At 42.8% G+C, this 22,697-nt stretch overlaps 2 protein-coding genes across 2 annotated transcripts; one reads left to right on the top strand and one right to left on the bottom strand.

Moving 5' to 3' along the window:
- Positions 1-3,862: 3,862 nt before the first annotated feature.
- On the top strand, positions 3,863-6,596 carry RNF139 (ring finger protein 139; the record flags this gene model as incomplete). The annotated part of the gene is made up of 2 exons (XM_010022244.1): positions 3,863-3,937; positions 4,558-6,596. Coding segments are annotated over 2 exons (1,877 nt in total), but the record flags the coding sequence as incomplete, so codon positions are not given.
- A 682-nt stretch (positions 6,597-7,278) lies between these two features.
- On the bottom strand, positions 7,279-22,062 carry TATDN1 (TatD DNase domain containing 1). Its single transcript, XM_010022243.1, has 11 exons — positions 22,023-22,062; positions 21,378-21,427; positions 19,461-19,524; positions 18,142-18,285; positions 18,000-18,042; positions 13,761-13,846; positions 13,596-13,636; positions 12,194-12,270; positions 11,478-11,548; positions 10,489-10,615; positions 7,279-7,381 (listed from the first exon to the last, which is right to left on the bottom strand). Exons 1-11 carry the CDS (start codon positions 22,060-22,062, stop codon positions 7,279-7,281), a joined length of 846 nt encoding a protein of 281 aa, XP_010020545.1.
- Between the last annotated feature and the right edge of the window lie 635 nt (positions 22,063-22,697).

The raw sequence follows: 22,697 nt of genomic DNA, 5'->3' as shown, positions 1-22,697 counted from the left end.
GCGGGCTGCGGCCGTTGACGGGCGGACGCCGCTCGCCATGTGCGCGGGGAAGGGGGGCCGTGGTTCCCCCGCGGGCTTCCGCGGCAGAAAACGTGGGGCTTCGGGGCTATGGGGTTTTGTTTGTTTGTTTAAAGCACTTTGTATAGTGTGATATCTTCCTGAAATACGCTGTTAAACCCTTGCGTTAGGAACAGCAGTTCAGAAATGCCGAGAATTTGGTTCCCAAATGAAAGAAAAGTCTCTTGAAACTTGCTGATGGTTATTTTTAAGCTTTTTGTTTTGTTCTTCTTCTTCCCTGGGATGAAGGTTGAAAATCACTGGTATAACTAGGTGATACTCTTTCAGTATTACTTGTTATCTTGGGTTCTTACATGGTCTCGGTTCTGTGAACTGCTGTACAAGTGATGCTGCATGGGGTATCACGTCTGGAGCTGGGAATGCTGAGGCAGGAAGGAAATGAAAATACAGAACACAGCAAGTTTTTTTCAGGCCTGTGGCATGCTGATTTTGAGTTTTGTTTGATGTTTATAGTAAAAAAAAAAACAAACAGGAAGGAAATGGGTGTTATGGCTCTTGGGGTAGGCAGCCGAGAAGAGTGGTTGGAAGGGAGGGCGCACAGTGATGCGGTGATGGCATCGCAGAAGTTGAGGAGTGGAAGGGAAAAAGTAAAGGGTAACCTGCCCCAAGACAGCAGGTGAGAGTGGAGGGAGAAGAAAGTAACAAAGCAAAGCAGATGCTTTATTTGGTCAGCTTCCCCTTTGGCACCGGGTGTCTGGGAAGTCGCTGCTCTGTGAGATGTGAGGCAGGGCAGGTGTTGCCTCACCTTTGCCTGGCCTGGCAGCTGGTACCCAGTGCTCTGTGACCACAGGGACAAGGGGGTTCTGCCTCCTGACTCTCTATTTTCTTGACCCTTTGTTCCAAAATTCTGGAATTGTGAAGAGTGCTTTCCACTGATAATTCCATTTAAAAACCTGACACTGCAGTGCCTCACCAACTTAATTTTAGGAGTCCCTTCTTGTATCGAGATGCCATAGGAAGTGCCTTGAAATTAATCCCACGTGAATAAGAATGGTGGATATGTTACTTCATGGTCCCAAATGTGTGATACTGGGATCAACAGGTTAAGGTGCTTTCCAGGGATGCAGTTATATGATCACTTTTCTGGAAGGGTTTGGGAGAAGAAGTGGGTAATCCCTGCCTCCTCCAGAAGATCTCTGGGAACAGTTTATGCCAAGAAACTTATCTTGTACTTTGAGACAAGTGGTCTGTGGTTCTTGGATTTCCAAAATTAAAGAAAAACTAAACGTAACCGCTTAAAGATGATGTTAAAGACCTTCCATGTGGTTCAGACAACAGAGTGCTTTTGCATCTATTTTTTTCCTCATCTGAATGCAGGGATTACAGGGTTGGGGTTTTGCTGCTGTGAGGATAAACGGAAATATTTGTTTTGGATTGCTCGGTATTTAAATAGTGGGGAAGCTGCCCTTTTAGTTACCATTTGCAGGCTTTGAAAAATTGATCCAAGTCTTCCCTGTAGCACAGTGTTAGTTAGGATAGGATAAACACAGTTTGTTCTCTAGATAGAAAGATTGTAGCTCTGTAGAGATCAATAGCTTTCAAGGGTGACACTGAACAGTGCTGAAACACTGGGAGTTACAGCTCTTCAAGAGTGGGAACAGAGATTGGGATGATTCTTAAGAAGTTTTATTGCAGGATTGCTCAGTCTCATTCTTCCCTCACTTTATTTTCTACAGAAGTACATGGAGCTACAAGTGGCACAGAACCAATGTCTCCAAGTGGAGCACAGTTCTTCTTTAATCTCTCTGATTAACCTTGCTTTGTCTCCAGCATGATGTTTACCTTTCACATCTTGGCATGGGTTTAATTCTCCATTCCAGCAGAACCATGATCCCTGGGAGTGTGAAGCTGTCACTTCAGGCAGGAGTCCCACCTCAGTGGGGACATGGAAAGGGTTACTGTAAATACTGTAGTGGGAGTAAGTTGAATGGCTGGGGCTAGGGGAAAATAATTGGGCAGCTCCACACACTTAAAATAATGATGTGTAAAGGTAGCTGAACTCTGCAACTGACTGCAGGTCGAAACCTCAGCAGTGTGTTACCATAAAGACACTGATGAATGGCAGGAATTAAAGGGAAAAAAAATGAGGGGAAGGAATTCATTGTAACACTGGAAATGGGTTAAAGGGAAATGCTCGTGGTTTGACCAACTGCTGTGTTAGAGGGTGTACCAGAGACAGTTGGTTATGGGGTGGCACAGGAAGGAGCAGTGAAGGTGAGCAGCAGTATATGCAGGAACGTGAGACAACTCTTACCAAAGGAGGAACTGCAGTGTTTCCCATCAGAGGGAAAATGGGAAAAGATGTACTGCTTGGGGAACACTTCGCAGGGCAGGGGGAAGCCTCCTTGTGGCAAGATGGACTGAATGACATGAATGGAGACAGGGGAGAGGAGTGTTCACCTCCCTTTCGGAGATTTCGGTTACCTCCTGTGGTCTTCTGAGGTTCCTTTGGATTGTCTTGATTTTTCCACACAAGTGTTGAGAGAGAAGTGCTGAACCTTGTTAGTTCCTTTTCAGAGGAACCAGTAGATCTAGCTCTGCTATTGACTTGCACCGTGTTTAGGGCTGTCTTGCATGTGAAATGGTCGTGTTCTAAGATGACCTGTAGTCCCTAAACACAGGCCTGCCACTGAAAATGAAGGGAAGAGAACCAGGTTTTGTTAACAGGCATGTTTGAGAGCAGCCTGCTCAGTGCAAAATGCATCTCCTTTCCCTCAAATGAGCAGAACTGTGTGAATAAGGAGCTAGTTACAAGCCCAGGAGCCGTTTCTGTGACTGCTGAGGAAGGACAGAGGGGACCAACTTGTCAGCAGTGTTGGTTTCCCAAAGATGTGTGTGGTATACAAGAGAAGGCAGTGAAACTGTCCAGCTGATGTTAAGTGCTGTAAGGAGTGAATATTCAGGGGTTTTGGTGGAAGAGCTGAGCTATGATACAAAGCACTTTCTGGAAATTGACTGTGGCCTTCCCGCAGTTCACTGCACAAGGTTGCCAGGTTAATGATTAGTTAAGAGAATGTTTTGGTATCAGCCAGTGCTGCTGGCAGGGAATACTGTGAAGGTGCATTCATAACTTCTTTTGTAGTCTGCCTTTTGCATTGATCCATGGTGACCCTCTCCCTTCTCATTCAGTCCTCCAGGCTGTTGGTTGTATTATTTTTACAAGAGCAGGTGGCAACACTACTGGTGGAATCAACAGCTAGTTCTTGGCAAAGTTTTTTATTCCCGTGATGAAGGTACCATGGCTTAAAATATTTTTTGAAACACTTGATTATGGAGGATTTGGAACAATCTAAAATACAGTCATCAGAAAAGACTGATGCTGTCCTCCAGCAGAAACAGGATTACTTGTGATTAGGTTTAGTAGGGAAATTTAAAGCAACTTAAAATCAAATGTAAGTTGTAGAGATCAAAATCTCTCCAAACTGATTTGGATGAGAAGGCAGTTGCATTGACTGGAAGCTGACTGAGAAGCCAAAACCAAAAGCAATGTGCTTCCTGAAGGAGATGTTTAAGGAAGCGAATGTAGTGATGAGTTCCATTTAATGTAACACCTGAGAGGGCAGAGCCCTTAGGATTGTGGTACATCGTGATGATGTTCCTAAGCTGCTCTACAGGAGTTTACTGCAGGGATATAAGTATAACACAAAGGTGCTGTAGATGCTACGATAGGATTTCTCATAGGAAGGCACAGACTTCCCAGTCATGGCCAAGATGTGTTCATGGTCAGTATGAGGGAAAGGTGAGCAAACAGGAATTTCCAGATCTGAACCTGATGTCTACCAAGGAGGATGCAAGTCCGCACTGGCAGAGGCAGCAGGTGCAGGTTTGGATTCTGTGTACAGAAGACTTACGCTGCAGAAAGTCTTCTCTATGAAGACTTTGTTTCACGATGTCTTATCAGGACTGAAAGCAAACTAAAGGGAACTGGAAGAGCAACATCTTCCCCCAGTAAACTACAGCGAGTTTTTACTATTTTCCCATTAGGCTTAAGCTAAACTGGCAACTTATCTTTAGTACTCCAGTGTGGACATCTGTAGTTGAGTGCTTTGCTCAAGTGAATTCGGGGACTTACTATTTTATTAATTCCTTATTAATTTTGCTTGTACTGTGGTAATTCTTTTCTGCTTTTAGAACTTGTCTACCCTTAGACTTCACGACTGAAGCTGAAGGGCTGGGAGCTGTTGCTGCTCAGGTCTGAGACTGCAGATGACCTTGCTAATTGTGATTTGTGATTTACTGCTTGCTTTGCATTGCAGCTGCAGGGAACACGCATATTAAATGCAGAGCTGAAGTCATCCTCTGGAAAGGATGTCTGTTCTAAAAGGATGAAAGTTGTCTGTTCTGGAAAGGGCCCCACTGGTAATGCAAAGTTACGAGTGACTAATGGGGAAGGGATACATGAAATAAACGTAGCTCCAAAGCTCATAGGTTAAAATCTGGTGTTGAATTTCTGCTGAGAACTAAATGACTTCAATCTGTTTTTAGGTGTCTTTGTCTCCAGTGTTGTTCTGGTCTTACAACAGCGAGCACTTTTCAAGTTTTATATTCTGCTGGCTGCAACTTCAGTGTTGGTGAATTACTATGCTGCTTTGCACATAAACTTCTACAGTGCCTACTACACAGCTGCATTCGGAATCCAGATCTTCCCTCATAAAGGACCTTCACTATGGATGGCGCTTTCCATCCTTCAGCTGACCTTTGGAATTGGCTATGTTACACTGCTGAACGTGCAGTCCATATACTCTCAACTCATCATCCTGGATATACTGATTCCTGTCATTGGCTTGGTTGTTGAATTACCTTTAAATGTCCGGCAGATACTAGTTTTTATTTCAGGCCTGGTTCTGACACTAAACACCACAGCCATTTTAGTGATGAAAATTAAATGGTTCTATTACTCGGTGCGCTATGTTTATCTGCTGGTGAGGCACATGTATCGCATTTATGGATTACAGCTCTTGATGGAGGATACATGGAAAAGGATTCGGTTTCCAGCTGTACTGCGTGTCTTCTGGCTAACGAGACTTACAGCCCAGGCTGTGGTATTAACATATGTTGTAAAGATGGCAGAAACTAATACAGAAGAGAAATTCTTCCTGATATCGTGGGATAACTGCTGGGAGCTGCTCTGCAGCCTGATCATAAGTGGGTGTGACTCCACTTTAACAGTGTTAGGCATGAGCGCCGTCATCTCCTCCATCGCGCATTACCTGGGGCTCGGCATCTTGGCCTTCATCGGCTCCACTGACGAGGATGACAAAAGGCTGGGGTTTGTAGCACCCGTCTTGTTCTTCATCTTGGCTCTGCAGACTGGCTTGAGTGGACTGAAACCAGAAGAACGGTTGGTTCGCCTGAGTCGAAACATGTGCCTTTTGTTGACCGCAGTCCTGCATTTTATCCACGGGATGACAGACCCTGTGCTGATGTCTCTCAGTGCCTCCCACGTCTCATCATTTCGCAGACATTTCCCTGTCCTGTTGGTTTCTGCTTGCCTTTTCATCCTCCCAGTTCTGCTCAGTTACATCCTCTGGCACCACTATGCACTAAACACGTGGCTTTTTGCCGTGACGGCATTCTGTGTCGAGCTCTGCCTCAAAGTAATAGTTTCTATCACTGTTTATATATTGTTTATGATCGATGGCTACTACAATGTGCTATGGGAAAAACTTGATGATTATGTCTATTACGTTCGGTCAACTGGCAATATTATTGAGTTTATCTTTGGAGTGATCATGTTTGGGAATGGAGCTTACACAATGGTATTTGAGTCAGGCAGCAAGATCCGTGCTTGCATGATGTGTCTACACGCGTACTTCAATATCTACCTGCAAGCAAAAAATGGCTGGAAGACGTTTATAAACCGCCGGACTGCTGTGAAGAAAATAAACTCGCTTCCAGAGGTAAAGGGAAGTCGGTTACATGAAATAGATGATGTCTGTGCAATCTGCTACCATGAGTTCACCACCTCTGCTCGCATTACTCCATGCAACCATTACTTTCATGCACTTTGTCTTCGGAAGTGGCTGTACATCCAGGACACTTGCCCCATGTGCCATCAGAAAGTGTACATTGAGGACAAGGAAAACGCCAGTGTTTCCAACAACAGCGGGTTTGTGGCACCCAATGAAAACCCTGTAGAAGCTGCAGAAGAAGCTGCTGATGCTGAAAATGAAGTAAATGAGGATAACAACAGTTCTGACAGTGAAGAGGAAGACAGTGACTGTGTGGCACAGCACTTGACTGAGACTCTGAACCCTGACTCTAACTCTCTTGGTGAATAACGCCCTTTACTAAGCCGTGAGGTATGTTTAAAGTTGACTTCCAACAATAAAAGTATCACTTTGTAGTTCTTGTACTGAAGCACAACAGCAGTATCTCAGTGTTGAGTCTGTGAACGGTGGTTGTTTACTGTGGTGTGTGCTACTGTAAATATACCTCTAATTTTTGCTGGTCTCTTTCATGGCCACCTGAAAATTATGTACATTATTGTACATGGAATAAAATGTTTTCACATGTTTTTAAGATGGTTGGGAAACTACTCTTTAATTGATGTAGTGACAATGCTGTGCCAAAGACTGTATACCAGTAATCCCCCATCAATGAGTTTTAGATGCAAATGAAAAATACTGGTGAAAACAGACTTGAGCAGGTCAAATCAGTAATGAAAAGCCTGAGCCAAAGCAGCTTTACTTACAGACTCAGTATTAGCAGAGCTTTAGTGCTAAAAACTAGTGAGTTGTATTTTAAATAAATAATAATTTAGGTTGGTAAGTGTAATGTTATAGCACCTGTGTGTGTGGAACAACGGGTGAAACTGCAAAGCTTTCTGGTGAAGTAGCACAGCATGCCAGCCATGTGTTAAACACCGCTGAAATAACTACCAGTAGTAGCTTGAAGTGCTCTACATGTGAATGCAGCAGCCTGGTATTCATCTTGCAATGCCTACAGGTGTTAGCAGGAGTTGCTTGTTTGGGCTGTCCTTGAAATCAATCCTCAATCTTGCTGAAAAGGAAACAGGGCTGAGAAACTGCACCAATGCAGAGACCACCTTTTCAAAAGCAGCTTTAATCTTGTACCATAGGGGAAAAAAAATAAGCTACATACTGGCTTCCATTGATAAGAACTTGCGGATAGGATCATTTTTAAGGTTTTGCGATATATTTAGTGAAGTTATACTGAATAAATGTAAAGAAACCAACTTTATATATTTGGAAAGAAGACTTTAATAGTGTTGTTATATAGAGTATTGGCCAACTCAAGCGGGTCATCTTCTCTTACTGCTGCCATTATTTCCAGTATTTGACTAAAAAAGAAAGATTGGTATTAGAAGACTGACACTCAGACCTGAACAGACTAGAGAGTGCTGCATGTGTATGTAGAAGTCACTTAGATTAACCTGGAATACAAACCTATGCTGAGAGCAACAGGGCAGGGGGCTCAGCTACGCAAACAGCTTCACTTCTAAGTCACTAACTGCCCTTCCCTTTACACTGAACACCGGTTGTGCACTGGTACAGACTCATCTTTGGTCTTTTGACTTGTTTGGAGGTAATTAAACAGCTTTCTGGTTCAAAGAGAGTGTCATTTTGTGGATGTCTTTATCAGTGGTCTTCATTTTTCAGACTCAAACCCATGAACCTTTCAAGGTTAAGGCTGTGCTATGAATAACCTGGTCTGTGCAAAGCTGGAACTCCAGCTACAGCCCTACCTGAGAGTAGAGCTGCCAAAGGAACTTCATGCTACTTCCCCCTTCTCCATCTTGACTGTGATTAACACATTCAGGTATTTGCAGTAAATGTTAAATGAGCAAATTTAGAAGGCCTGTAGTCTTGAAACAAGCCAGGAAAAGCAGGCAAGAAGAATGGGAGGAATAATACTAACGCTAAGTAACACAAAACCAAGCCACGCTTTTTTCTCTGTACTTATTTTTTTGCATCACTCTGAAGAAAATACTCTGAACAGTTCCTAAGATGTGTTGGACTTTATTTTTTTCTAGTAGTATGTCCAAAACCTCATGGTGAAGAGAGTAAGAAGCTCAAGCTTCGTAGTACGGTTTAGTAGCTTTGGATCTTGCCTCTTGGATAATAGCTAAGCTCCTTTTTTCAGGAAGACGAGCAGAAGAAGTTGCTCTTATCAATTACTAGAATGAAGATATTTTCCTCCATGCAGAATTAGCCCATTTCATGACCACTCCTGTGCTTTGCAGCCAAACAGGGGATGTTCCAGATGAGACAGGGTGAGATGAGGTGCAGAAATAAGTAACAAATACCAAAGAATTCACCCTTGAAGAGCTTTGCTAGGGCTTACACATCTAGCCCCACTAGGATGCAGGGGGATGCTACAGGTTCCTGTACCACTGTAGATGAAATCACTGAAGGAGTAAAGAGCTTTTTGTGGCTAAAATTAAGCAAACTAAAAAGCTTCCAAGGGGAGCAGTGTGTTTCTACATAGATCAGAACTGAAAGGTGTCCAGCACCACCAAAAAAAGCCAAGTGCAAAACTCAGCTCCTGTCAACTGAGCTATATTAAACAGTCTCTACACCCTAAACATGAAATACCCTTTGTGGCCTGGGTCTAACTCTCCCCTCACGCCACATCTTCCTACTTGAATGTCACAAACCAGCAGTTCTCAGTTGCCATACTTGATTTTTCCTAAGGTTTAAGAGTTTCTAAAGTCACTAACCTACAATTAGTACAGGTTATAATTAATGTTAAAGGGACAGTCATTTTTAAATCAGGTTGAACTAAAGATTTTGTTTTATAAAAGGAAGCAGAAGCCAAAGCACAGCAGTTGGGTGCTGCTGCAGGACAGACTCTCTGCATTTCCAGCTCGGGTTTCTGAAACACTCTAAGCTTCAGCTGAGGCAGCAGAGACAGGGAGTGGTGGTAGCACATACAGGCTTGGTGAAACTCAGCAGCAGCAGAGGCCTTCCCTCCACTTGTGATCAGGAAAATGTTCTCAGCTGAATCTCGTCCCTACTCCAAAATCATGGACTGACCCTAGAAAGTCTTAAAGCCCTTCTGTGTTAATGTGTGTGCTTCGTGTGTGAAACAGCAAGAAAGCAAGTTTCAAAGTATTACAATCCAGGTAACTGCGTAAAGTGTATCTAAACACTAGGAGATGTCACTGTGTGAACTATGCTTTTAACATGGTCAGTGGTCATCTGAATTTTGTCAGGTCTCCCAAAAAAGCTGCAGAACTCCCTCCAGTTCTCAACTAAACTTGTTCTGGAGACACCTTGCTGAATACCTGGATTCTTTAGCACTATCCTAAGCAGTATTTCCGAAGCTAGTTCCGAACAGGCAACTTACACAGGTTTGCATAGAAAGACAATAGGGCTTCACAGCAAAAAATCCCATTTCTGATCCAGTACACGGGCTGTGCACCTGGATAAGTAGAGCTGTGAGCTTCATCTGCTGAAAATGTATTCATGTACCACAAGAAGAAACTGTCTCCAGCTCCTTTTCACAAGCATGAGCATGTTGGCACAACTCACTGGCCAGATCTTAGTAACAGTTATGAAAATCCAGGCATTTCATCTATGGGTGCTATTTAATGGAGGAAACTAAATGTTTTTGCCTTTAATACCTGGGTGAGGAAGCGCATGAAAAGGCAGCAGGAGATTGTTTGTGTACTTTAACTGCCCAAACCCCTGGAGTTTTGTGCCGCTGTTCTGCACGTTGACTGGTGTTACTGAGATCTGACCTTCAGGGAATCAGTTCTTTTTAAGTCCAGCAGCAGAATGAAGAGACAGCCCTAACCATGAACAGTGGTCCAGCAGTTCATGGCAAAGGTGCTGTGATGCCAGCACAGGCACCGGCACCACTCGTGTACTGGCCCCCTGCAGGGCTCCAGCACTGCTGGATCAGAACAACCACTGAGAGAAATGGTACCTTACAGGGTTTAACCCCTTCTCCAGTGTAGCAGTGAAAAGAGAAAACCAGCACTGGTTCCTCTTTCAGGGAGCTTTTACACCTGGAATTGTGGAAGTGGGAAAATAAAAGACTTGGAATTCTGTCCACAGCCTACAAGTTTCAGTACATTTAGAATTCATTTCTCTTCACTACATTTCCAGTGAGATGACTGATAAGACAAGGGGTAATGGGTTCAAATTTAGACAGGGAAGATTTAGGTTGGATGTAGATTCTTTACTGTGAGGGTGCTGAGGCGCTGGCACGGGGTGCCCAGAGGAGCTGTGGCTGCCCCATCCCTGGCAGTGTTCAAGGCCAGGCTGGACACAGGGGCTTGGAGCAACCTGCTCTAGTGGAAGGTGTCCCTGCCTGTGGCAGGGGGTTGGAACTGGATGATCTAAGGTCCTTTCCAACCCAAACCATTCTGTGATTTTTTTCCATTGCCTCCCCCTCCCAAGATTTGAAGTATTTTTAACAACGGTGCAGCAGTACACTTACATTATGTGGCAGGGCTCATTTCTGTCCTTCAAGCAGTGCCCTACTTCCCATTTCTTTTTCGTAGGAAACGTAGTTTTAACGTATTTTGCTCCAGCATGAGTGTTCTTCACTCCACACCAAGGTGCATCTAGGTCCATTTGAGAAAAAAGAAAAGAATTAGAGTATGCAATCATTTGAGAACAGCATGAGATAGACAGTTCAATCAACTACTTCCACAGACACATGTTCTTGCAATCCTTTCTAGCAGCGACTTCCATTTCCAAATGGTATTTCAGAGATTTTGGCAGTTTAACTTCTTCACAATCTTTGGATATGGTTTTTAATTTAAAAACAAAAACAGCAATAGTACATGACACTGATTTCCTCTGACATGATAAGGATCGCTCCATACACGGCATGTGTTCCACATCACAGGCCTGTACTTCAGTAAGGCTTTAGGCAATTTTAGGTTTTCCTTTCTCAGCTACAGAAAACAAATACTGTAACTGCCACTACTGATAACTGAAATGAACACACCACAAAAAAAACCAAACACATCCCTAGCCAGTCAATTGAAATCACTGCTCATGAGGCCCAGAGGGGAATGCAAGTGTTCTTCCACCTTATCCCATCAAAAAGCAGTTGTTTCCACATGCCATTAGTGCAACCTGTGGTGAGCCTGTAGCTGCTGCCCTGTGCCTGGCACATCTCCAGCAAGCCTAATTTTCAAAGAGATCCAAGCAGGATTCTGGTACCTGGGCACATTAAAAACTCCAGGCTTGTCAATCTGTCCTTTCTGTCTTCCCCTGCAGTGTCAGAACTGACCCAGCAGAAGGCTGAACAGGAATATTTCTGGAGCCTGTAAACTGCTTTCCCAAGTGAAGAAACAGCCAGGCCTGTTTCTGCTCCAGACTCCTTGGGTCTAGAGCCTGCTTTATCATTGCAATACAGGCTAATCTCATTACCCAGCACTGCTAAAGTCACAGACTGACCAAGATACAAAATCTTACCGGTCTCTATCATTAACCGCTCACTCGGAATCGATTTCAGCATTTCCAAGTTGGCTTCTGTTTTCAGTGAACTACAAAAGCAGAGTTTGGTTAATAAAAACCCAAACACAAAACATGTGCAAAAGTCATTTGCCTGTTGCAATGCCTTGCAGCAAAGGCAGCTCCCTTAAATAACTCTGTTAGTGAATAAAATCTGATTTGCTTTTGTAAAGTGCTGCCCGTAAACTGAAACTTCGCAGGAAAAGGCAGATTTGGAGAGTTACCGGCTGGGGGAAGCCGTCCCGCCGCAGGGAGCACTCGCAGCCCCTGCCGGCACCGCCGGTACTTGGCACTCGCTTTCAGCCAGCTCAGTGCTGAGAACGCCCATGAGGCTGCTCACGTTACACCGCATTACTCCGGGGGTTGACATGGCAGCTTCAAATGACGCTGTTTTCTAAACACCTCTCCGAAGGACTATTTCCAGGTTCAACCACCTTATTTATTTACAAACAAGGACTGACCTGAGGGCAGCAGAACGGACCCAGGACTAGATTAACTTGTTGTGCTGAGAGTTGAGAACTTTTTATGGCTAACAGACTAATGAGCGGGATTCTAAATCTGTCAGATGATTAAAAGTCCAGCCAGCTCTGAAACCCTGACCTCATTGTTTCAAAGAAAGCAATGAGTTCACTGCTGCTGACATTTCAAAATGGTTTTATTTCTTGTGAAGAACTTACCAGCCATTTATTCCAATATAAAGATCCAAATCTACTACAGCTGCTGCTTCTTCCTTTGTGCCATCAAAAGAATGTACCTGGAATGGATATATAGATGCACACAGATATACAATCCATGCACTTCATTTGAAACTCCAATCATTTAAAGTACATATTTGTTTTTATTTGTCTCATAAATACCTTTGATAGTATGTATTACACTTAACACAGATGGGACACGGCACAGGTCATTCTGAACTTGGGCAAAGTTCAGGCTGAAGTCACTTCAACACTCCAGCAGCAGTGGCTACTAGGGTTTGTTACTGACAAATAGGTGTAGAAAGGGCCTGTCCAGTGATACCACTACAGGCCCAGAACTTACTCATAGCTGGGAGACCATACGTAGGAAGGAACCCCCTGCATGCTGAATGTTTACCATCTTCCCTCAGTATTCCCTACAGGGCACTGTCAGGTTTATAGTAGGAGTAGTGTAACGTTCTCCCCAGATTTTAGTCCACTGGAACTGAAGTGACAGTGTACTGGGGCATCCCAGGCACTGCAGAGCCCAGTGGCAGGTCACAAGGCACAAAGAGCACAACCCGGCTGGGAGTGGAGACTGTCAGCTCCCCCATGCTGCCAGGGCAGTGAAGGGGCTCCTGCTCCTCGCTCCTCTGCTCTTAAAGGATTTGCAGGAAAAAAGGAAGGGAAGACTGCACAGTGTTACCCATGAGCATGCACAGAACTGAGCTAGGGAAGTGGGTTGTGGTGACAAAGGGGAAACCTAAGATACTGTTGTGGGAGGCGAGGTCTGATGGCAATAGATAGAATAATCCAAGCATTTACTGCTTTTGGAAAACCCTGCCATAATGGAAACCTGAAAGAACATGGCTGGGCTTTCCTAACCATTTCACCCAAAGCTTTTCCTGTTATGCTTTTGAATTAAAATACACGGTCTGAATATCTAAAGACATAAAGTAATCAAAAGTTACATCTGGATCCAATTTGAAAACGATGTTTAACGTCAGAAGCAAACGTTTGAGGTTACAGTTTCCACAGGGAACATACAACTAAATTATCTGTGGTCTGAATGCACTGCAGTTACAGACACTGAGGAGCTGGGACAAGGCCAATGTCAATTATAAGGTGCTTAAACTGTCCTTCTGACAGGCCAAGAAAAACGGCTCGTGTCAGCTGCAGGGCTTTTTCTCAGCCTATCTTCTTACCTTGCAAAAAGAGCTGTTGAATAAGCCACAACAGTAAAAATACTAGAAGGGACTGGAAAACACTTCTTAACTAATACTAACTTCAACTGTGTAACAGGAAGCCTACCTGGATTCCATGCCAAACAAGAATCTGCGTATTAAGCAACAATATTCACACACATGCATGTAAAAATGAATGCTATGCTGACGTCCGTACTTACCACCCCTCCTACAAATCTGTCTCTGTTTCTTCTCATTACGTCTATGAAATGAAATAAATACAAATGTAAGACAGCTTTATAACAGACAAAGGTGAAAGACTCGGGTTTCCCAGTTCTTCACATTCGGAACTTGCTCTGAGTAAGAAATTCTCAAGGAAAACTCACCTAAGAACTCAGTGTGTGAGTTTCTACAGTGGAGAAACATGGGCAGTTGTGTCTGTTCTGACAGGTCAAATTGCTTTTCAAAATACCTGTAAAATAAAAATCACCTTTAAACAGAAATCCAGTATGAAAGCAAATAAAGACAGCGGAAGAGTTTTCTCCAGCTTTTGTCCTCCAGAACTAGACAGGATTAATGGATTTGCCATGCAAAAGCTCCGATTTGTGCAGGGATTGAAAAGGAACCCTTTCCTATGGTGCTGTCACATAGCAGTGATCACTGGAAGACAGCTAAGGTGGCCAAGTGCATCAGCACTGAAGGATGGAGTTTGGCCTTATTTCTTTTTAATGAGCAAGGAACTGACTGTTCTTTCCACAGAGTTTTGAAATGTCAGGAATGGGAGAGTGTGGATCACACAGAGAACACTATTTCAAGAAGTGCTTGTAAATGGGCCGAGAGTGGGTGAGGGAGCACCAGGCAGACTTGTGTAGCCCCACATGGCCCATGCTGCATCAGGGCTGTCTGGGCTGTACAGCAGCAGTTCACAGTTTCTGTCTGCCCTTCCAGGGGGACAAACAGATGAAGTCTCTGCTCTCTTGGGGTGAAACAAATGCCAGTACTGGCCATCTTACTTCTGCCCTATTCTGCCTCCCATCTTCACTCTTGCAGTCTGTCTGTTTTCCCTCCTCTGTGTGTCTGCATCTTTTCCTTTCCACTCCATTTTATCCCTCTCCTACTTTCTATTCCTAGTACTCCCTTTGAAGGAGCGGTAGCAGCGAGGCAGCCATCCTATGAGGAGACACTAAAATGTGGGCAGAGGGAAGGTAACTTGGTGGCCAGGCAGTTTCCAGAGGAAGCCAGTTAGCACTGAACTAGCCCGTCACTTGTCACTTGCAGGCAGCTCTGCTCCAAGCACATTATCATTTACAAGCCTGTCTGCTCTGGCACGCAAATTACCAACGCTCAGGCACACAGCAGAGGAACTTGTGTGTGGCAGAAGGCCACCGTGCACAGGTGACTCAATCCATACTCAATGTAAAAGATGACTTTATGTGGACAGGGCAGAACAGCATTGCCTGTCCCAACAGGCTGGGAATTTTGAGGTGTTGCTGTCAAAAGCAGTCCAGGACACTGGGGCATTCCCAGATACGTTTCACAGGCAAGCTCAAGCATCCACATACTGCTGTGTACAATTCACATGTCAATCAGGAAAGAGCGGCAGCAAAACATCAGTTTGATTTACATTTTCATGAAGAAAAAGGACAACGTGTTTTGTTCTGTGCAGTTTTCACTAGTTTCTGTGTACTGCAGGTTCCTGTTTCTCTGTTACCTGCCCTGTTCATCAGTGCAGGTGGAACAAATTGGCTGTAACCTTCAAAACTGACATGAGAATTCAGAAGAATAAATTACACCTACTTTGAATCTTCTTTGTCTAGACACTCTGCTTAGTTTAGCTTCTTTGACTAAATATAAACGTAATTGCAACCCATGACTGCTCTTGTGGTTAAATAGCTACAATTGCCTGATTATTGGTGGGGTTTTTAAACAGAAGACTTTTTTCATATGGAAATGAGGTTTTAGAGACCGAGCTGCAAATAAAACCCCCAAGTAACCTCCTGGCCACCTTCAATCCAATTTTGAGAAGGGCAGTAGTCTTGAAAGTACAAAGTTTAGTGCCCCTACAAATGCAAAGGCAACTCAGGCTTCTTGCATTCCTAGCAAAAATGAAGCAAAACATGTGTCCTGTCAAACAGCAAGGGGAGGTGGATGAGGAAGTTCTTGAGGAGAAAAAGAAAACAAACTAGTTACAAAAGTAACTAAAAGAAACACAGAAACTGAACCTTACTAGTTCCAGTGCTTAAGGAACAACCTTTCTCTTTGGGTGAGCAGAATGTTGTTCAGTATCTGCTCGTTCTGTGTTGCTTCCTGATAAGGAAGTTTGAAACATTTCTGTATGGCTGTTTGTAGGTTTAGTTTTGACCATCAAGTCCAAATGCTGTGTTATTTTCAGACTTGGGATCAAGGCACTGAAGGAGCTTAAGCAAATTGGCCTTGCAGAGGTACGTCTCCAGACAAACCATTCTGGATTCATGGATGAAGAGCAGTGCATGTGATGCTGTTCAGCCCTCCAATATGGTTAAGAAAACTCGTATTTCTGTGCTGCTACACCCCACAAACCCCTCCTGGGAGTGCAGCAGATGTAAAACTTCTCTCTACACTTACCAGTCCATTTATAATGTGACCTTCACCCTAAAACGAAGGCAGCACCTTCCTCTAACTACCATTTAAATCACCATTTTCTGTTGGAAAAGTTATGACAAGAAAAATTCTGAGAAAGAAAAGCTTTTTGGGCTGCTTCAACAAAGGAATTTCATCTTTATTTGCTTCTCATCTTTATCTGATTTTAAATCCAAGAAAAAAGGATAATAAAAATCTTCACAGGTGAAAATTATCAGAAGAAAAACTAGAAAATAATGATTAACCATTAACAGAGCAGAGGCCATGCCCAGGTACCACTCACAGGGAAACTGCCGTACCCAGCTCCTAGGGGGTAACTGCAGCTGCTCACTGCCTATCCCAGTGACTGCTACTCCTGAACTATGGATCAGCTGGAAACAGTGAACTGCCTCCGTGCACTGCACACTTCACCTTCCTTTTATAGCTGATTTATCAAGCCTACACTGAATCTCAATTTGAAGAACTCACCATGAGTCATGAAAGCCAAACTGCCTCCAACTCCACAGCATTCAACTAGCAGAAATAAAACCAACCCCAACCCCTGACCACATTTCACAGACACACGTAGAGTGAAGAGCAGGGGAAGCTGTCCACTCGGAAAAGAGGGAATTTACAAACAAGTATTTGCAGGCATTTGGCCTTATATTTCTTCACTCCCTCATATTTCTTGCTTTCTGGGGTGGTTTTTTTCAGTCAATCACTTCCTCCCAGCTGCAGTGTCCAGCAAGGGCTCTCAACAGACCTTTTAGAAACTAGATTCATTGATTTCATATGATTTACTTGAAATAGCTTGGATAAAGGCTTTCTGTCATCATCAACCTTAATGAGCAAGGACTCACCTACCCCTTTAAAAGTGATTTCTATTCTACCCTCTCACCTCTTTCCTCATAACCCAGTTCCAGTGCACCTGATTACAAGTTTTTCACCACAGGTCTTCAGCAGCAGCCCACTGGATAAGGAAAATCAGATCTTATTTCTTCTGTCCATACATCAAGGCAGTAAGGACCTTAAAATACAACACCCCACCAGAGTTTCAGTTTGCCACAGAAAAGAAACAGGTTATGCTCCAACATGTGCTTTGCTGAACTTTGTCTACACTGATTTCTGCCAGGAAAAGAACTTCTGGCCACTTTGCTGAATATTTTAGTGCACGACTGCAGCATTATGAAGAAATTAACTCTACTTACTGCTGACATGTGGCAATCAGAGAAAAATGATACAACCAACCACTGCCCCCCAGTGACTGACTCACTCACAGCAGCAATATGCAAAACTGCAACTCATTAACCACGCATCTTATTTGGATTTATCACTTGTATCTTCCAGTCAGGTCCTTCTGTAGACAGAGGTTCTCAGTACAAGAATGCAATGCTGTGCTTGCTTCTTTTCATTCAGCATCTACACTGCATATATTACCTCAAAACACAGATCTCTCCAGCTTCCCAAATTACCTTCATCATCATCATCAACTCTCAATTACATGCTCCCAGCTAAGACCTCCCTTAGCTCATTTTTTCCACTGCTGACTTACCCTTTTGACAGTGCTGTTCCCTTCCCCATGCCTTTCACTCAACAACTTAATTCTTCTCTCACACATTACACTTAAGTTATGTTCACAGAGACACAGAATGGTTGAGGTTGGAAGGAACCACCAATGGTCATCTGGTCCTACGTCAAACAGGGAAATTTTCCCCATGAATTTCTAAGAATTCTTGATTATTAGCAAGAATTAACCTCTGTCACACTGAGAAAGCCATAAATTCTGATTAATTTAACAGAAAAAGACATGCTCAGTTAACACCAGGTGGGTAGCAACATTTAGCACATAGCACTATTTGAAGGTGGGCATCTTTCTTTCAAAGTCCCAGTTCTGCCATAAAAACCCATCACCAACCCTGCCAATCGCACGTGTGCACCTGACAAAATGTTACGTGGTAGAACACAAGAAAGAAAATACTCCTGAAAATTAATACAAGTCAAATTTACAGCCATGAAAAGTTTCTTACTTGAGTTGGATGTCCTTTGGGCAAAATTCTAATCTATCAAAATCTACAAAGAGAAAGAACAAAAAACCCAAGTCAGTGTTTTAGGATTGTTTTAATAAATGTCTAGAAAAAGCAATACTTTAATTTCTGAGCTAACACTTACCCAAGCCACATTCTCCAACTGCTATCACCTTTGTCTTGTTTTCTTCAATCAGGTCTTTTAGTTCAGCTAAGTACTGTTCAGGGCCACTCTGCTCAAATTCTCCACAGCGGGTCGGATGACAGCCAACTGTACTGTAAAACACATCTACAGCAAGACAGTATTAGAAGGTTTTAAGGAACAATAAATAAATATATAAGGTATAGACAGTGTCTGTGTCTGGACTTTTTTATTGCTCATCTTTTTAAAAGAAAACTCCCTTTGAACATCTTTACCTTGGTGACGATTTTATTAGACATTTTCTGCTTTAGAAATATTAAGACGGTATCTCTAGTGGGGCTGTGTCTTTTTAGTACACATTATTTAGCAGACTCCCAAAACTGCAACTCAAAGCTGAACTATTCTGGTGGAGCAGCCCTCAATAAATCATACAACTGTTGAGGCTGGAAGAGACCTCTTGAGATTTAGAAATGTATCTATCTCATTCCACATGCTTTCCTCAGCGGGAAGATTTGCAGCCAGCATGCCATTTCCCTTGTGTGCCCTACATGAGCTGTTACAGAATTCCACAAACATCCAGCCTGATATACTAAAGTATCTAATCTCAATTTCTTAGTGCCAAAAGGAACATTTCTGCTAAGTACCTTTATGGAGAAAATAAAAACACGGGGGGAGGAAAGACTGGGCAAGGCCCCAGCAACTTGATCTAATACTAATGCTAGTCTTGCTTTGATGATAAGTGGGGAAGTAGACTGGATAGGACCAAATTACCTCCTCAGGTTCATTCCAACCAAAATTATTCTATGGTTCTGTTCATAAATAGTACTTTAACATGTGTTTTAGTTCAAATACGTATTTTAAGTAATTAGTGGAATGATATTTGCCTAAGGAAAAAAGGAGAGATACAATTCTTTCCACAGCAAGAAAAGGAGAGGCAGGAGAAGCATGAAGACCCCTCTCTTGTTCAAGCTAGTCATGGCAGATTGGCAAGTAAAAACCAAACAAAACCCCACCAAAACCATACATTCCGCAAAGCTTATTTCTAGAAGAGAGCCTTGTAACAAAGTTTTTTATTCCAGAAATTTCCTGCAATTTCTGGTTTCGCCTAGAAATAGAAATTGCAGGAAAGAAGGATTCCTTCCAACAGCCAGGGATCTAAGGAGCAACATACAGACACTCCCACACAAGGCATTCAGCCCATTCTGAAACAGTTTCTCATTTTACTCTGAGATTCTGTAAACACCTCCAGGGAGAGGCCCTTTTGAACTCTTAATTCTGAGTAGAGAATTAAGACTGACAATGCAAGTTTAAAGTGAAAATACCATTTGTCTGTGCCAGCTGCAATGCATCTTTACTGTCTTGTAGACTCCCACCTGTAATCAAAAACTTGGAAGAAGGAAAGTACTGTCAGTGAGTATGCTCTTCTGTGAACATCAAACAGACTGCTTAAGAAAACACTTAGATGTAAGCAAGAATCTAGACAGAGAACATCAGAAGACAATTACTAATGTATATATAACAATTTCAGAGATCAGAAACAAACCCCAGTGGTCCTCAGGAGCTAGTAAATACACTACCTATCAAAACCTCAGATCAAGTATCTTCTACACTAAGTATTTAAACCATTAAATGAGTAAAATACTTTTAGTTGCAGCAATACCTTCAGTAGGCAGCAACTCAATAAACTTTATTTGCATTCAAGAAATGATATTCAGAAACATTCCCTCTGTCTTACAGGTGCAGAAATTAAAAACTCCCAAACTCCCATAACAAGACATGAGTAAGTAGATAAACCAACAAAGGTGCCTGTATCAGAGTCAGGATTACAAACTGAAGAGTTTCTGGCTCTGGTCTTTTATTTTGAGCTTAAGATCAAAGGTTAAAACACCAGAATTGTTGCTTACAGTGGTTTTTGAACCACCACTTGCAGAATCTTGCTCCCTAGGTCCTAACAAATCATGACTACACTGCTTCTGCACAACTCTTACCCCTGCACACACTATACACCAGAGAGGTCAGACATTCCTGCAGTATGTTCCACTACTGACAGGCACATCTCAACAGTATCACCAGTAAAATAAACTAAGCTGAATTGGCTCAGTGTACATACAGCACAGGGCAAAACCTCACAAAGTATTAACATAAATCAGCAGCTATATGGAAGAACATAAGTATTTTCAAATGAACAGATTAAGTTTCTAGGCAAGCAGAAACAATGTGGGATGAAACAGGCTTCTCATACCATACAGGCCACTAGCAAGACTGAAACCAGCTAAGGACAGGGAAGTCCAGAATTCCGTCTCTGAATCTACCGAGCATCTTGCAAAAGTTATGCAGCTGATCTGTTTGTGATGGTGGTATTGAGATTAAACAGAACTTGGCACATACAAGTGCAGTAAAAGTGGCTAGTTCTGTCTCTGCTCCAATGTGGAAACTTCTTTTTTTGTCTTCTTGTTTATTTCTTACTCTTTACAAATGAGTCTTTCAGCATCTTCTGAGACCCCTGTTCTTCTTCTAGAGAAGGGTTTCTTTATTTCTAACTCACCAGCCTTATTAGTGCAGTAGAAGACTTTGTGACATTATATGTTGTATTCTGCTGTAATTCATACTTTTTTCTTGGCAATTCATTCAGTTCAGAGACAGACACAGGCTGGATTACTGTGACTGAAGGAGTGTGGTGCACTGCTGAAAACACTAATTTTCAGCTACGAGTAACCAACCTGCTCATAATGCTGCTGGTTTAACACACCTAAGCCAGTATTTACTAGCAGGACATTCGCATGTCTCAACTGTTAAGAATTTATGGGCACTCTGAGCTCTTCTACAGTTACCCACTTCCTTTACATATAGAAACATCTGAAGGATCTCAATCAGAAGAGTTTTTCAGCTTTGATCTATCGCAGTAACTGCTGAGTAAGAGAGTCACACAGGATACAAGAAGAAAGGAGTGGTTGCTACAATACAACTAGCACAGAAAATTACGTGTTAGTTGTTGCAGGTCAGAGGAGAACACCTTCTACACACATGTCATATATGATACCACTTAATCAGCATCTAATGATGTGTGCAAATGAAAGACAATGCTCTGCACAGAACACTTTTGCTTTATGCTATCGAAGAAAGTTACTGCATTTTCCACTGCAAGGTCTAGAAACATCTGGTTGAACAGGGGAGCACTAAAACCCCAAAGTATTACGAAGCAGTTTAAATAATAAAGAAAGTTTATTATAAGAAATCACCTTTTTCACACCAACTTTGACTGCTCGCTCCACCACATCCAAAAAGTCATCTGTGAAAGTTCACAAAAACATCATCAATTGAACTTAAGGTTTTACAGCATAATTCAACTACTTTTCAACTAAAACCCACTTTCATGCAGTCAAAATGCTGATCATGAATCTGTAAACCACACTTGATTGATCCTGAGAAGACAATAACCAATGCCATAACTGAAGCTCCAATTTAAATCCAAGAGGTCAATGGAAGTTTTCCCATATACTGTAGGAGACTCTCTGTTTTTACATCTATATCTAAAAGGCACGAGTGCAATAAAAGGATGTTATAATTAGTAACTATGACTCAGCAATGCAATGCTTTGGTAGTTTATTGTTCACAGTTATCAGGTTTTTCCATGCAATCCTAATACAAACAGATCAGAATCCTCATTACCTCTATGACAGATTAGCAGCAATTAAGAGAATGAATTTTGCTCAGATCATCTAACTTATTTTGTTACACTTTCTTCTTCAAGCCTAAGTAAACAAGCATCCGTTTTTTGAGGAGAAAACCCCCAACCCTCTAACCTCACATTCTGACATCTAAAAGGTTCTATTTTAATGAGAGGGGTCCTGCAGCTGTTTCAGCAGGCACAAAGAAACATTTACCTTGATGTTTTTGTGTTCCCCTGTAGATTCCTCTGAACATAGGATCTGTCAGATTAATACCAATATCTATAAAAAAGACCAAGGATAGAAATTTGATGTTATGGTCACTCTACACTTAGACACGTTTGACACTAGAGGAAAATTTTCACAAGAACAATCATCCACCACAGGGAAGTGGTGGATTCCCTAACACTGGGTGCTTAAGGTTTGGCTGGACAGGGTGCTGGGACATCTAGTCTAGGTCACGCTTTGCCTAGGAAGATTCATCGACATCAGAGAATCAACTAGGTTGGAAAAGACCTTTAAGATCATCAGATCAGATGATCCTTGAGGTTTCTTCCAACCTGGTATTCTGTGATTTCAGTCTGCGCACCAGCCAGCTAGGGAAGACAATGGAAAGCGTATCTTAACAACCCCCAACTACCACAGGCCACGTAAAGCTAAGTGACTTCCTAAGGGAAGGAAAAATGCAGCATGTTGCACACCCCCAACCCTCACCCAGGCGGAGCAGCACCAGACTGCCTCATGTAAGCTGCCTGTTCCCCCCCTTCTGCCCAGGACACCCACCGCGGGCAGCACCGGGGACCTGCAATGCAGTCACCGGCCTGAGCTGCTCCAGCCCCTTCTCTCTTGGCTTCCAAGGCTTTCCCTGCGCTGCAGCCTCCCAGACCAGGG

The sequence above is a fragment of the Nestor notabilis genome, unplaced genomic scaffold (assembly GCF_000696875.1).
Source record: "Nestor notabilis isolate BGI_N333 unplaced genomic scaffold, ASM69687v1 scaffold9279, whole genome shotgun sequence".
Lineage (NCBI taxonomy): Eukaryota > Metazoa > Chordata > Aves > Psittaciformes > Psittacidae > Nestor > Nestor notabilis.
Note: the sequence above shows the minus strand (reverse complement) of the source record. Positions and strands in the feature narration are given on the sequence as shown.